Source organism: Sceloporus undulatus, chromosome 3 (assembly GCF_019175285.1).
Source record: "Sceloporus undulatus isolate JIND9_A2432 ecotype Alabama chromosome 3, SceUnd_v1.1, whole genome shotgun sequence".
Classification (NCBI taxonomy): domain Eukaryota; kingdom Metazoa; phylum Chordata; class Lepidosauria; order Squamata; family Phrynosomatidae; genus Sceloporus; species Sceloporus undulatus.
The window spans coordinates 211721762-211737838 of NC_056524.1; the positions used below are offsets into that span (position 1 = coordinate 211721762).

The 16077-nt window shown below is 42.2% G+C and overlaps 1 protein-coding gene across 7 annotated transcripts in view; it reads left to right on the plus strand.

The window, feature by feature from the left end:
* BTRC (beta-transducin repeat containing E3 ubiquitin protein ligase) overlaps positions 1 to 6296 on the plus strand; it is a 207816-nt gene extending 201520 nt beyond the window's left edge. For all 7 annotated transcript variants that reach the window (XM_042456505.1, XM_042456509.1, XM_042456506.1 and 4 more), the window contains 2 exons: positions 4045 to 4238; positions 6003 to 6296. In XM_042456505.1, coding sequence (XP_042312439.1) covers positions 4045 to 4206 — 162 coding nt within the window. In that variant the 3' untranslated portion in view covers positions 4207 to 4238; positions 6003 to 6296. The remainder of the gene's footprint in view (positions 1 to 4044; positions 4239 to 6002) is intronic.
* The last annotated feature ends 9781 nt before the right edge of the window (positions 6297 to 16077 follow it).

Below are 16077 nucleotides of genomic sequence, written 5' to 3' on the forward strand. Positions count from 1 at the left end.
CAAGTCAAATACGTTGCTGGACATCACACTACAAATCTGGTCTTGGTGCCTCCCGAGAAATGTCCTGCTCCAGGCGGTTCACCTCCCAGGGGAAGAGAACGACCTAGCAGACCAGCTCAGCAGGACGTTGTCGGTTTCCCACGAGTGGAGACTCCATCCAGAGACAGTGGCCAAGATATTCGATCGGTGGGGGACCCCTTCAATCGACCTCTTTGCAACCGACAACAACACCCACTGTCCCCAGTTCTGTTCCAGGACGCGCAGCACGAATTCCCTCGGAGACGCATTCGCCTTTCAGTGGTCGGGGGACACGCTCTACACATTCCCTCCGTTCCCGTTGATTGTCTGGGTGGTGTCCAAGATGACAGTGGACCGTTCGGATGAGATCCTCATCACACCATGGTGGCCCAGACAGCCGTGGTTTCCGTCGCTGCTACATCTGTCGAGGAGAACCTGGCTCCGCATCGAACCCCGCCCGGACCTGCTCACAATCCAGGACGGACGTGTGCGCCATCCAGATATGGATCACCTACCACTAGTGGCTTGGAGGCTCCATCCTTAGCAGCCTTGCCGGGCCCGGTACGGAGGGTGATCCTGTCTGCTCAGAAGCCTTCCACTCGCAGGTCCTATGCCTTCAAATGGAAGAGGTTTTTGCAGTTCCTGGCGGAGAGGGACCTCTTCCCTGATCAAGTCACAACTCCGGTGCTGCTGGAGTTCCTTATGGCGCTTCTGGAGGCTGGGCTGGGCTTGACCTCCATCAAGTGCTATCTGTCTGCAGTTTGCTCCCATTTCCAGTTTGAGGGCAGACCCTTCTTTTTCAGAGATCCCTTAGTGAAGGGTTTCCTAAAGGGTTGTAGGAACCTCTACCCCCCGGTGTCAGTACCGACTCCGGCTTGGAGCTTGGATGCTGTACTGGCGGCCTTACAATCCAAGATCCAAGCCTTTCGAGCCGATGGCCACAACGGACTTGAGATTCTTGATCTGGAAGACTGCTTTCCTTGTGGCCATCACATCTGCCCGCCATGCAGGTGAACTTTGTGCCTTACGGAGGGACCAGCCCTTCTTAAGATTTCATAGGGACAGGGTGGTCCTCCGTACCGACATCACCTTTTTGCCGAAAGTGGTGTCGGCGTTTCACTTGTGTCAGGACATTGTGTTGCCTACCCTGGCCTTGAATCTGACAACGGAGGTTGAACGGACTCTGCATACTTTAGACGTTAGGAGGGCTCTGGCCTTCTACTTGGACAGAACGTCGGGTTCGAGCCGGTCCAAGAGACTGTACCAGTGTTACTCAGAACCGAAGAAGGGACTGCCGGTATCACCGCAGAGGTTCTTGAAATGGGTGGCTGAGACCATCCACCTCTGCTATGAACTGTTGGGCAGACCTCTCCCCGCCAGGGTACGGTCACATTCAACCAGGGCGGTAGCTGCATCCTCCGCTTTTTTGACTGGGGTGCCCTTGGAGGATGTCTGCAAAGCTGCTGTTTGGTCCCAGCCAATGACATTTATTAAACATTACAGGCTGGATACTAGGGCCAAACGGGACACAGTTTTTGGAAGGGCTGTACTGGTTTCAGGGTTACATTAATGTGATATTATGTACCTTCCATCTGTATATTGACAAAATATGTTGATGTTGATTGGTTGCTTAAACCTTACGGCCTGTTCGCCGAATGTTTGCTTACCTCATTACTTGGCCATATGCATTGTGGCTTATGCAATCTTTGGACCATTATGCATTGTTTGCTCATGCAAAGCTATGGTGCCTTTTAGACAAGGAATTCCTGGGTTATTTGAAAGATGACTGACTATGTTGACATTGGGTTCATAACTTTATTGTGAATAATAAATCACATTGCTTGAACCTCATCTGGTCTCAGGACACTCCCTCCGCCGCTTACTTCAGCTTGTCACTCTAAACCCATTTGTATGATTCGCAGAGACCACGAAGAAGGACAGGTTGCATGCCTGTAACAGTATTTCTTCAAGTGGTCATCTGCGAATACATACAAATCCCGCCCATCCTCCCCTCAGTGTCCTGCTCTTGGTTGGCTCATTTCAAGTCGCTTATGCGGCAAAAAGTTTTGGAACTGGGGAAAGAGCGGGAAGGCAGGGGCCTTATAAAGGATGGGCGGAATTACCGCCAAAAAGTTGCCTTATGTTGCAAAGTGTACTTTGCCCAGTGATTCCAGAAGTTTTTGACAGTACTGCGCAGGCGCAGTAAAACCCATTTGTATGTATTCACAGATGACCACTCGAAGAAATACTGTTACAGGTATGCAACCTGTCCATAATATAATATAATATAATCTATTCTTCCTGGTATCCCTAAATACAGTTGTGGTTCCTCATAGAGAATTGAGGGGAGGCATCCTGTTTTTCTCTTCTTTTCCAAGACTACTGAATGTGGGAAACAGTAGAGAATTCATTGAGCATTAATGAGACACTAGGAGAGTCATTACCTCTGAGTGACTCTGTTCACACTTCAGCTGAGTCTGAATTATAAAACCTGCTGTTTGTGGCTAAGCCACCAGTGTAAACAAAACCCTAGATTTCACTGCCTCATTAAAGTTGTCTCATAGTCTTACGCAAGAATGAGTGGGCAGAAACAGGTTAGTTTCAGGTACTTTTATAACTGAAAAAATATTCTGTGTGGTGTTTTCCTGCATTGCCTCAGTGTTTGAAATGAACCTATCTCTGTGATAGCATATCATGTTGTCCTTGATTGAGGCACTAGGACATGAGTGGGGAAGGTGAAGCCCACAGTCAGCGTCTTCGGGTCTGTTCTGCAGTCCCAAAGCCTCCCTGGAGACCCCAAAGTCTCTTGACCCATCCCTATTAAACGTTTTGTCTGAGCAACAGCCAAAAATGTTTGTAACTCTCTCAAACCACAAAAGTCCACAAAAACATTATGGTTTTACTTTAATTGCTTCTCATTATGCCCCCCGCCCCCCCCCCAAAAAAAAACCACCATAGGAATTGGAAGTGACATTATGTCCCTTCCAGTTGAATCAAGAGGAGTTGTGGAGCCCACAAAGACACTTCAGTTAACATTCTTAGGTCTCAGTCTTGTTATTACTCCCTGCCAGAGTCATCCCATCGAATAAATGGGATTTACCATGGGTTAATTCACCACTGAACAATTGATTCAATGGGCTAATTGGAATTCACCAAATTTTCAAAATGTTCCAACATTTAGCTGTTTTATATGTGGTGAGAGACTGTAGAAGTGGACTATAGGAACATGGTAAGAGACAAAGAGAAGACAAAGAAAATAGTGTCATTTCCTCTGACTGTAAGAAGGCATCATCAAATTTCTGAGGCCCGGAACCAACAGGCCTTTGCAGCGCCGTCGACACGTGCGAGGGTTTCCTGGTGGGTGGAGCGATCACACACCCTGCAACCCTTGCATGTCATGGATGCACCACACCTGCGGCACACCCACCAGATGGGGGGTGTAATGGTGACGTTGCAGCTGCGACGCTTCTAAACGGGGCAGCACAGTTGCAACATCACTGCACCGGCTCTGGCACTTTGTAGCGTTGCAGCAGCACTGCAAAAAGGAGCCGTTTCCAGGTGCTCCTTTTTTGCTCCACAGCAGCTCTATGCAATTTGGTTGCTGCGGTGCTCCTTTTTGACGCTCTGTACCACGCCTGAGTCTTCTGAAGACATTGCCAATGCATTTCCATCTTTCTTAACTCTGTGTGTGTGTGTGTGTGTGTGTGTGTGTGTGTGTGTAAATTCTGAATTTAAATTTCTTAGTATATCATATTCAAAGCAAGCAGGTGCATATTAAGCTTTGCAGTGATTGAAGTCATGCATCTGTTTTCATGCACTGCATGTAGAACTATTACAAGGAAAGTACTGCAGGTGAAAGTAATCAATTCATAGACAAACAAGTCAGCCATCTATTAACTGTAGTTAATGGCATAAATATTGTTCTTAACTGTGATTAGAGGAAAAATACAAAATATGACTTACCTGATTAAGTCTCCAATAACTAGAAAAATACACTCTTTTTGAATTCTCTCTGTCTCTAACTAGGAGCACTCTGGCAGAGTTTTCCGGCTCCAATTTGATGAATTTCAAATCGTCAGCAGCTCGCATGATGACACCATCCTTATCTGGGACTTCCTCAATGATCCAGCTAACCAAGCAGAATCTAACCGTTCCCCTTCCAGAACATACACTTATATCTCTAGATAAATAGCACCATACTGTACCTCACACTTACACAGGTAAAAATAAAAGATGCTTTGGTAGTAGCAGGTTGGATGTATGTATAGTGGAGATACAAGGGATGCAAACGTCCAAGTAGTTTACAGTATTTTTAGAGGAACAAGGTCTGTCTGATTCGTTAACAGACAGTATTCCTGAATACCTCAGTAAGTGGCTCCAAATAGGTGTTTACAAGGCCATCCCTTCATCAGTTCTTCTAGTGAGTCATCTTGTTTCTTATCCATAAGATTGATTTACTTCTCTGTCTGAGGGAAATATTTCATAAAGCATGCTTTGGGGGGGGGGTGTAAACATCTGGGTATGGACATTGCTTAGTACCCATTTTCTGCGCTACAAAAGCGTGACCAGCTGTATCTGCATTTGGGTACTTAGGAGATGGAACACTTTGTTTTAGTTTTGTTTTGTTTTTTAACTCACAGTTCTCCAGCTATGCTGGCTGTTAGTCAGTTAAGCCTTGTTGTCTTACCTTGTAATGATCATTTGTACATCCATAATCGAAAAGAATACATGTGGGAAGGCCAGTGTGTACACAGTGTCCCAGTTTAAATCAAGTAGTTTGCATAGGTTTGCTTTAAAGAGCTAAAGAAAATTATCATATGTTCCCCAGCTTGCAAAACTACATGTATTCAATTCAGTAAATACAGGTCTAAATATGCATATGATCTGTATACTAAACTAAGGAGGATTCTAGTACAGTCGTCCTTCCATTTTCATGGACTTTGAGTCCATGGTCTCAGTCCTTTGCGGACCAGCAAGCAGGGAGGGTTAAAAAGGTACATGTGGCCATTCAAGTCAGTGGGGCTTGAATATCTGCAAATTTCCATTTTCGGGGGGGGGTCCATAATGGATTCCTCGCGAAAATTGAGGGACAACTGTACATTTCTACAAATTTTACAGCACTCTGAACATCTGTACATTCAGCATGAAAGCATGTACAGAATAATGTATGAGTAATCATATTGAACTGAAGCATCTTGTAGAGAATAAGCCAAAAAGATGTGTTTATAAAGCATTTATAAACTTTAATATGCAAAGTATTCGTTATGTGGAAGGGATGTACTGTACTTTTTACATTGATCTTGGTCAGAGAGCCTTTTGTTTTCATCATACTTTGGGGTGGAGTAGCCAATTTTCTCCTATGTTTACTCATATACAGTCAGTCCTCCATTTTCACAGGGAATCTGTTCCAGACCCCTCCACACACACACACACACACACAGAAACTCCCAGATATTCAAGCTCCATAGGCTTGAATGGGGGTGCGTGCCTGCAAGCGGTTGCAGGTGCTTGCCTGTGGCACATGCCCATTTTAACCCCCTCCATTTGCTCCTCGCGAATAAGCGAAGGTTGCGGATCTAAAGCCCGCACAAACAGAGGGGCAACTCTATTACCTAAGGGAATAATACTTGAAAATAGTTCAGAGAACAAGGAATCATGCAAAGATTTTGGAGGCAGACAACTGCTTCTACTTTAGCTGGCATGGGTGCTAGAACTGCAGTATATCCTACTACATACAGTGGTAAAGAATTGGATGCCTTCCAGATATTTGGGTTCTCCAATTTCCATAATCCTTTACTATAGGTCCTGTTAGATGGTGATGCTAGGAGTTGCACACAAAAATTTGTGCTAGATTTGTTTGCCTAAATTTATCTGCTTTGGATGTCTAAAATTATAACTGTCTTTCACTAGTAGATAATAGAGTTCCATTTATAAGGCTATGAATCATGAATAGTTCCTGTCTTTTCTCTTTTTCCTCTCTGCAGGACTCATTTAAGCCGCGATATTTAAACTATCTGCCAATGCCAGGGGGAAAAAATTACCCACATAACAGATATTACTGAAAAGAGGCTCTCAGATATAGTTCTGGAACCAAGTTGGCATGCGGTTGATCTTGAACAAGGTCATCTCAACAAAGCTGACTGCTCAAGTGCTGCTATATCAGAAGATTTCTTTTATCTCTCCTGAATGACTGAAGTGTTAAATCTACCCTCTTCTCCCCCACTACATCTCCTCTTTGGTCCTGACTGCAGGCATCCTATAAATATATTTAACATGTTGCCATGTCTCTTGCTTTGCTGTTAAGCAGAAAAATTATTTCCACCATACATTTTTCAAGGAAAATCACTATTTTATGTGTTGATAGAAGGGGAACAGCAGGCTGATGCCTCACACTTTTGGGACTTGTATAAACACTTTTACTTAGTTGTGGAAGGGCCTTGAACTTTAGAGAATGGTCAAATTTTTAAAAACGGAGGTACTGGTGGCCAGAAATCAGTTAAGAGGTCATGATGAAAGTTTAAACAATTTCACCTAATTGATTTGTGATTGCTCATCTGTATGAAATATTGGTCTGGCAGCTGACATTAAATGAATGGTTCATTTTCTTCTGCCAAAGTCTAGTACTGCTTAAGAAGAGAGGCAAAATGGTTGTAGTGGGCAATATTTCACTACATCTGGGCTATTCTACAAAGCAAAGTTCCTTGATCTCCCATTTCCCTTGCTTCTGCCTTGGAGCAGTATGATACCTGTGCCCTTTATTCCCAGCAACAGCATGACATCAGAATTGGAAGCCATCTTCGTGAACTCCCATCAGTACTGAATGAATGACCTGGTCATTCAAATTTTTCTTGGTAACTTAATTGTATTTTTGCTGGCAGGCTGACTGTTGTGCAATGCCAACATAATCAATTGGAAGGAAACCACTAAAACAAAATGTAAGTTTACAAAGATTTCTCACTACACTGTGCAAGCTATTAAGGCTAATTTATGCAGAAGAGGAGAACAGAGGAAAAGAAAAATGAGAGGTCATTTTTCAGAAAAGACCAAAAACAAATCTGTCTGGTGGTACTAAGTAATCTTCACTACCTTCAGAAGCATTTCTGATAACTGACATCATCTTCTCAGACTACCAGAAGTGTTGTCTTCTGACAGAGGCTAACTCTTCTGGCAAGTATCTATAACCTGTCTTTTTATTTCCTTGGAAGTAGAAATTGCCCAGTTAGGGTCCAATAATACTATTTGGTATTTATCAAGCCAAGCTCAATGAGTTAGTAAGTAGATAGAACTAAGAATAATTGGGCAGCTGGTTCTGTCTGTTTGGTTCTCAGTACTGATTCACATGCAGTGGTTTTGCCCTATCTGTGGTTTTTCATTTTATATGTGATCCAAGTCCATATCATCATCGAAGGCATAGTCAACAGTATTTGTTCTCCAGGGGCAAGGATCATACTGATCTAATTTTGCACATAAGCACCTGTGTGTTGTCTTTCTATCTTCTTGAACAGAAGTCCTTCAGATGTTAAAAAAAAATGCCTTGCACAGTACTTTGTATATGAAGGGGAGAGAAATAACCACATGCTACTTTTTCTTGTCTTTGGAAACACACCCTTGCCATTAACACTCTTTAATCACTATTCCCTTGGGTCTCTGGCTTACAGATTTTGCAATGTTGATTCTACAAGACTGTAGATCTGCTATAGTAGGAGCATCAACAGGTTATTTCCATTCTCTTGCTTGCAGGCAGAGCTGTAAGATCAGTGCTTTCTCTCCTGAATGCTGGCGCGTGTGTGTGTGTCTTTGGTGGTGGCTCTGTCAAGCACAATTTTTTTTTTTTGGAGGCAGGTTATGTTACAAGGAGATAGGGATCAAATAAGAGATTGCTGGTGCAACCCTTCTTTGGCTGTCATGGTCGTGATCTTTCCTGCTGCTGTTTCTGAATATTTCTGAGCAATGGTAATAGTTCTTCTAAACAAGCATGGTACTGAACAGTTAATCATAATATGAAAAACATGTTCTGAAGGTAAAATGGTGACATTTTCCTTTAAAACATTTCAAAGGAAGAAGTGCTTTTCTGATAAAATGAAGGTCTGCTATAGGAAAAGATGACTGGACAGAGGGAGATCTAACTGAACAACTTCTAGCCCATTCAACTTTCAAGAATTCAAACAAATTATGACATTCACAGCCTTTAGCCTACTGTATTTCTAACCATTTAGAAAGGGGTTGGTGTTCATTGAAAGAGGAAAGCTCAAAACCTTAATTCTGGTCATTTCTATGCATGGATGTTTCATAGCTTGATTTGATAGATAATTCCTGGAACAATTTGATCTGCAAGCTAGAGGAACTTTCTTTTCTTACCCCCTCCTTTGCCCCCAGAATAGGATGAGTTCTGGCAACTTGGTTTAGAACAGTGGTTCCCAAACTTGGTACTCCAGGTGTTGTGGATTTCATCTCCCAGAAGCCCCAGCCAGCCTAGTCAACAGTCAGGAATTCAGGGAGCTGAAGTCCAAAACATCTGTAGGACAAAGGTTTGGAAACTACTGGTTTTAAATGAAATGTTAACTTGGAATTATAAATCACAAATTATATTAACCTGGAATTATAAACCACAAATAGTCTTTCCTTTGACTCTGAAGTAGAGGGCTCTGCAGGCAGGGATTCAAATGAAGCAAAATAATGCACAACTGGCTGTTAACCATAGGAGACAGCTCTGCTATAAAATGGGCATTTCTAACAGTACGATAGCCAACTCTCATCACCTCAGTATGTGTACACAACTGAAAAACTTCATAGGAATCCCTTTACAGTAATGATGAACACCTTTCATGTTCCACCAAATTGAACATTGGGTGACTGTTTTAAGGCTATATGCTTGCTTGTGAATTTGTAAAGGAGAAGCATCCCACTGCTACGGGTGGGGGGAGTCTGTATATTGACTACAAGTGAGTGATGGGTGTTTAGCACCTCTCTCAAAATTAGGTCATCTGGTCCTGTAGGTTTCTTCCCTTCCATGTTAAAGTTAACATTTTTGTCAGGAGAAATGTCAGTTTCTGTACATTTTTCCACCATTACTTGGTACTGGAAAGAATGAACTACAGAAGTGTGGGAGGAAAACCTAGGAGACCTTCCAAATAGTATTCTCTTGCTCCCCAAGTAGTACTTCTCAGTGATCACTCTTTTCATATGAAATCAGTCACACATATCAAGCGTGAGCCAACTGTGGTCATGGAAGGACAATTTTCACTGTAGGCCACCTTGACCTAAGCAACCTCCACAAGATTAAATACTGCATGTTAGGAACTGCATGTTTTGGGAGCAACACCTTTATATTATAAGACACTGCTTGCTCCTGGTTACTAAATTAAAGCATGGGTAGAACCCATCCTCTGTAGGGCTCCCCAGTGAAACTGCAGTTGAGTCACTATCCATCTGCTTTTCAGAAATGGAGCTCTCCCAAGATTCTGCTGCATCCTTCCTCATAAATGTAGTTACATGTTAGAGAAGTGACCTAAGTCTGCAGAATGCAAGTGGGTTGTAGCTCAGTTGTCTACTGTACTACGGTTCCTTTAAAGTAGCAGTGATCATGCTAGGATTTGTAACCACTAGTTATCACTTTCACCGATGTGGAGTATGTCAGTCTTTGACATATCCACATCAACCCTGGGGCATACAAATAAATCTAACTCTGTTTGGAAACTACAACCTGGTTCATGTCTCTGGGGCTCCTGCCCATTCTCTGATCTCAAGTCACCTTTCTTATGCAGCAGTATTTGCCGTGGAGCACTATTTAAGTGGCCTATTTTTCTGGACTACTTATGTGCACAGAACACTCAAAACTTTAGCATTCACAATAAATTTTAAAAATGTACCCAGATTTGCTGAAATTTGTATGCTAATTTGCATGCTTTGTCCTGAACTCCACATTTGAGTTCTTCAATAGTATTCAAATGTTGGGCACAGAGTGGCAACCTGGCAAGAGAGAACTGATGGTTGTGAGGGTTGTATGAGTAAAACTGGAGGCCAGGAAGGTGGACCACACAAACTGAAGCTCCGCAGTTGATCAGAGTATTTCACAATTATATTTGTGTGCTTTCAAATATATTTTCACTACAATGTGGACTAGAAGTGGATTTTTTAAAAAGTGGAAGCTGTATTCTCAAGGGTCTAATGCACATAAATTCCTATTGTGCATGCAGAATTAGAGAAAATGTGCCCTGCTTATGATAGTCCTAAGAAGATGCTTTATTGGAATGGTGCAGAGGTTTGTTTGTTTTCTACAATACTTCTAAATGCCCTTTTTATTTTCTACAATTTTGTAATCCTCCTAGCTGCCTTTATTGTTTAACACACAGATTTGATCTCTGTGACTTTGTGGAACTAAACAAGTAGCTGTAAATTTTCACTTATCAAATCATGACTTTAGTTGAGGTGGGAAAGAGAAAATAGCTGCTGGTCCATACAGTGAGATGCTGCTCAGAATATAATAGTGGATCTTTTTGTGTCTTCATTCCAAAAAGGGAATTGCCTGCTTTGCTTTTGTATAGCATAGTGGGAAGGGGTAAAACTTCAAAATCTGGCAAAAGAGAATTGGTTATGATGACAATTACTCTTATCTAATAGCTTGAAAGTATGTACCCAATAGACCAGTACATGCCTATTGCAACTGCAGGAAGCTCAGAAAATTGTGGGCATAAAAGGTTGGAAAGAAGCATATGATCATATTTGTAATTCTGCTCTCTTTGTTCTCTAGATTCTTGAAGTAATGAGTGCTTTGGAATTTTTGTGATTATGTTCTGGTGCTGTGTAGCTAATGTACTAATGTTCACTTGAGCTAGGGTCATGGTGTGGTTTTTTTAAAGAAATATTTTAACTGTTCAGAAGATAACTTAAATACAAATATAAGATGAAGCTGTGAACCTGTTAAGTGTTTTTATTTCTTGAATCTTAAATGAAAGTTGTTTTCCTGGCACAGTGGCAGTGAACTAAATAGTGTAGAACTGCAGCTTCATCTAATGAAGTATGTTGGCTGTCATTCATTCACGTGGGCACAATTTATTCATAAAATTTAAGCATACATTGTAAAGACACCCTTTCATAAATAATGACTGTCAGCTAAAGCACTGTAAATTGAGCAGAATGCTTGACAGTGATGAAAGTGTGTTTGTACTAAATGTATTGTACAGGATGCTTGTGTAAAAAGTATAATTTTTGCTTTGGAAGGTACAGGAAAGCATCTGTATTCAGCAATACTGTTGATCCAAAGAAGATGGAATCCAGAAGATTTGAATTGTTCTTCTCATTGGCTCTATTGTGTTCACAGTGCACCAGAATAAATACAGTGGCTTAAATTTGTCCCATTTCAGCAGAACTATGAAAAGTACACCAGTCTGCTGAACTAAGACAGATCTTTTGGTTTCCATTTCAACCATCTTGTACATGATCAAAGTGTGTGGCAGTGCTTTTCTCAACTGCCAAAGTGGTATGAATTTTAATATACCAACCTGCTTTGAAGAAAAATCTTAAGAAACAAAGCACTCACAAAAATATTTTAGGGATCACAAGGGCAACCTCATCAGCTACAGTTTCTCTTCAAGTGTATAAAACCTATTGTGAATATCATAATACCCATGTCCAGCTCTGTAAAAATCCTTGCAAATTGTTCAATAGTTTATCATAGTTTATTTTACAAGGAAGTAAACATGATGTTTGAGAGAGAAATAAAACCAACAAAATAAAAGTAGAAAGGCTGACTACACAGGCTAACTTTCTTTACCTTGATCCCCGTCCTGTTAGGACATATTATGTTCCTCTCTTTCTGATGTGAAAACACTTATATTTGATGTCTTAGAGCTTTAAGGTGACTTAAAACACCTCTGGTTTACGCCACTATTTTGGGGAAGAACTTTTTTTTAATGTGTGACTTGACCCCCCAAATCGGGATTGCTGTGAAATCAGATGGGGGGAAAGTGGAGCCAGGTTTGTGGGTGGTCACCTAGATCAAGTGTTCATGTAGGTCACCTGAACATTCCAACAATGGAAGGGTAGCTGCCTTGTTTATATCAGCATCCCAGAGAAAGTGGTGTCAGCTTTGTGTGTGCATATAAGAGTATATACGTACCATTGCACATGTTCACAGATCGACATTTCACCTCCCTCTTTTCTACTGGTTTCACTTTATAGAAGCAATTTGTATTAAGACAAGCATATGTGGTAGTGAAGGAATCCAACTGGGGAGGGATACTAGGCAGTAGAGCTGGGATAAAGTCGTTGTGTTGCTTATTTTACAGTACCAGAAAAGCAAACATAATGTGTGACAGAGAAGCAAAACCAGCAAAATAAATGTAGGAAGCAGGGGAATGGATACATACATTCCAATTAGAGTTCAAACTCCAGTGATATTACAAAGCAGGCCTCGTGTTGCAACCATTTTCCAGAATTCCTTCATGTGATTCACAGTCTACACAGTGCAATATTTCAGTTGTGCTGTTCCATCAGGTGAAAAAACAAACTCAAAACATTAGCTTAAATCCACTTCTTAGTCCTTACTGCAATACACTCCGACTCAACAGCAACATGGTAAGTCACTGTCGGTTCTGCTGACTAAATGGGTATTTTCTAATTGTAACTAGGTGTTTGTCTATAAGTTTGGAAGATGTTTCCGTTCTCCCTTTTCCAGGAGGGAGTTTATCACTACTCACATAGCTCACTAGGTTTCACATATAATGTGTTTTTCTATAGACTACTAGGTCTGTCACAGAGCATGAGCTCTGAGTTTTTTCAACCTACTACTATACTAATGGATGCCTTCCCACTGGTTTCTCAGCATACCATGTTGCTATCTAGATGACTTATTGAGTCAGATACCTTGTGACATCTTTCTTAATGGAAAGAATCTGGCAAAATGTAATCTTCAGTGAGCCCTTGGTGTCTGCTTTGATTCCAGGACCCCTCACCGATACCAAAATCCATGGAACCTCCCATTATATACAATGGCATAGTCAGATTGTGTCCCTAAATGTATTCCGAAGAATCTGTGGACATATAACTTGCAGACTTTTTTGCAGCATGGAGTACTTCCAGTAAAGACCATCATGTCACAACAGCACATGGGCACAAGTTTATGGACAAGGGAGCGGGTTTCCTCCATTATGCTGCTTTCAATAGAAATGTGAAGAAGTGCTTCCTGCAACGGATAACTTGTGTTAACTCAGCAAAGAGAGAGGGGGGGGAAAGGCCCTGAACAATAGCATTTTGCAAAGTGGCTGCAGCTTGCATAGCTGCATAAGATTATGGCTTTGTGAAGAGAAGCACTATGAGGAATAGATAATCAGATACTGTGAATGGTGACTGGGATATTAGAATGGAAAACTGTTGACTTTCAAGTACATATAATGTAGCTTAGTATAATGCAACATCATCATGTGGGGGAAATCATGTTAGAAAACCCAGTGTCTCGTGTGCAATTGTCTTCAATGCAAGAAATCAGGGAATTGAGAATGTGTGGAATGATGCTGAGGCTGGAGTGATGATTAGGTGCTAGTGGTGAACAGAAAAGAAGCAGGTAGTTTGTGTACCGGTAGCCAGTGTGGTGTGGTAGTTTGAACATTGGACTATGACCCTGGAGACAATTCTGACTAAGCCATGATGTAAACCCATTGGGTGACCTTGGGTAAGTCATACTCTCTCCGCCTCAGAGGATCGCAATGGCAAATCCTGTCTGAAGACACTTGCCAAGAAAACCCCATGATAGGTTTGCCTTAGGGTTGTCATAAGTTGAAAATGACTTGAAGGCACACAACAGTAAGGTTTGTGCACCAGTAAAGTACAATATAGAAAATATATAACTCCTATCAAAATGCTAAACTGTGCCCCCTTTCCAGTATGGTGAATGGTTTTTTTTCCTGTAACATGGGGAATAAGAGAGAAGTCATTTGCTCCTGAAACATGAGGCTCATGTTAGTGCTTGAATACAGAGTACCTTGTCCTGCAGGAAATATGGCTTTAAAAGCCTAAAATGTAAATTTAAAGCCTTAAACTTTAACAGTACAAGAGCTCAATTGTAGAAGATAGTGTTTGTATAACTACCAAATCTACCAATGAGAAAAAAAGTGATTCATGACTTACAGCTGATGTAAGTATCATGATAAATATCCATATAATGGTGTTATCAAGAAATACTGCAGAGATCCTGTATACTTATCTTGGTATAAGAAAATGTTAAAACTTTTTTACTGATAAATAAGGCAATTTGTGTTGCTCATACTCAGTCTGTTCAGATCTACTCCACATGTACAGTAAATGGATGGAGAGAGGGGAACTTAGGGCTCCTTCCCACTACAATTTACAGTAAATCGCAGATTGGAATACATGACCATCGTTCCCATTTGAAACCGATAACGATCCTTATTTGATCGATGTCTGTTGCAATAAAGTGGGGCAAATGCAAAAAAAAAAAAGGGGGGGGGTTCCAGAGAGTAGTTTGAAAGAGGTTCTTTTCAGAAGAATCTATTCTGAAGCAAGTTGAATAAGTGGGAACAACGGATCAGAATCGATTCATTCTGAGGGGAGGGACAAATGGCAGAGGAGTATTTACCATCTCTCCCCAGAGATGTCACCCTCCCGTGCTGCTTTTTTATTTTTGGTGCTTTTTTTAATAAATAAAAGTAATTGATAAATCGATAGATTAGTCAGGCAGCTACTTGTGGATGCAAGTAGTTGCTAAACCATTCTATCAATTTATCAATTACTTTTATTTTAAAAAAATAAAAACATGTGCCCCCCCCCCTCCTCCTCCTCCTCTCAGGTCCCTTCCTTTCTGCAGAAGAGAAACACCCAAGCCAAGTCCCCAGCCAGCCCATCAGGGATTGGTGGAGACGGGGAAGCGGGCAGGTGAGGGAGGCCCCATGAAGAGGGAGCCTCCGAGAGCTGGGAGCTGACACTGGCTCCTCCTCCTCCTCCATTAGGGAGCCCCCAAGGGCTCTCTGCAAGCACCATCCCTCTCTCTCCACCACGACTGAGACCCCCTGCCTCTCTCTCTCTCTCTCTGGCCCCCAATGTGCCTTTTTAGTCCCCTTCTTCTTCTTCCTCCTCCTCAGGGATGGCAGGCAGGCAGCAAGGCTGTGCTTATGTAGAGAGCCACCAACAAACCCATCAGGGATTGGTGCAGATGGGGAAGCAGGCAGGCGAGGGAGGCCCCATGCGTGGATCCCGGCCGAGGGGCTCAGGCGGCTCAGGGGGCAGCTTACAGGCAACTGAGGCAGAGAAGGGGAGAGCTTGGACCAAATGTTGCCTTCTCGGCCCCCCTATCCCTCCTCTCTCTCTCTGTCCCCCTCCTACTCCGCCCCCAAAGGCACATACACTCTCTGGTAGTAAAGGATTTCTCTCTGGTAGGAGAGGGGAGGGGGCACTGCAGCTGACCACTGCTCAGTGGGTCAAAGCCAAAGGGGGTCAAAGCCAAGGGGGCTGGGTTGAGGGAGGTGGGAGGGAAAAGGTTCTTTCCTCTGCCTCCTCTTCCTCCTTCATTTTGAAACGGCACAAGTGGGGACGACAACCATACCAAAAGAGAAGCAGTTACAATGGGGTAAGAAAAAAATCCGCTTTATAGTGGGAACAAGGGACCGTTTGGAACTGATTTCCATAATGGAGCAAGGGTAAATCAGGAATCGATTTAAACTGCAAGTGGGAATGAGACCTTAGCTATCCCACCCCTTTTCCCTCCCAGTTTCATTCATACATTCAGTATATTTTCAGCTAGTCCAATACATTTTTGCTGTCTGTGGCAGCAAATTTTGCCACTACCATTTCAAATCAATATGCATAATGCCCAAGACCAACCAAGTTATTTTCATACCTGAAAATACCACAAGCACTTTCCCCTAGTTGCAAAAACTCAACAGTGTCCTTTCTATATGCATTTGAGGAAGTAGACTGAAGCCTACGAAAGCTCATTCTGCCAATTTCTTTCTTTCTGTTAGTCTCAAAGGTGCTACAAGATCTCTCTACATACAGTGTTCTTTCAGGACACCCAAAGTCAGCTGCCTCACTCTGATTAATAGTCAT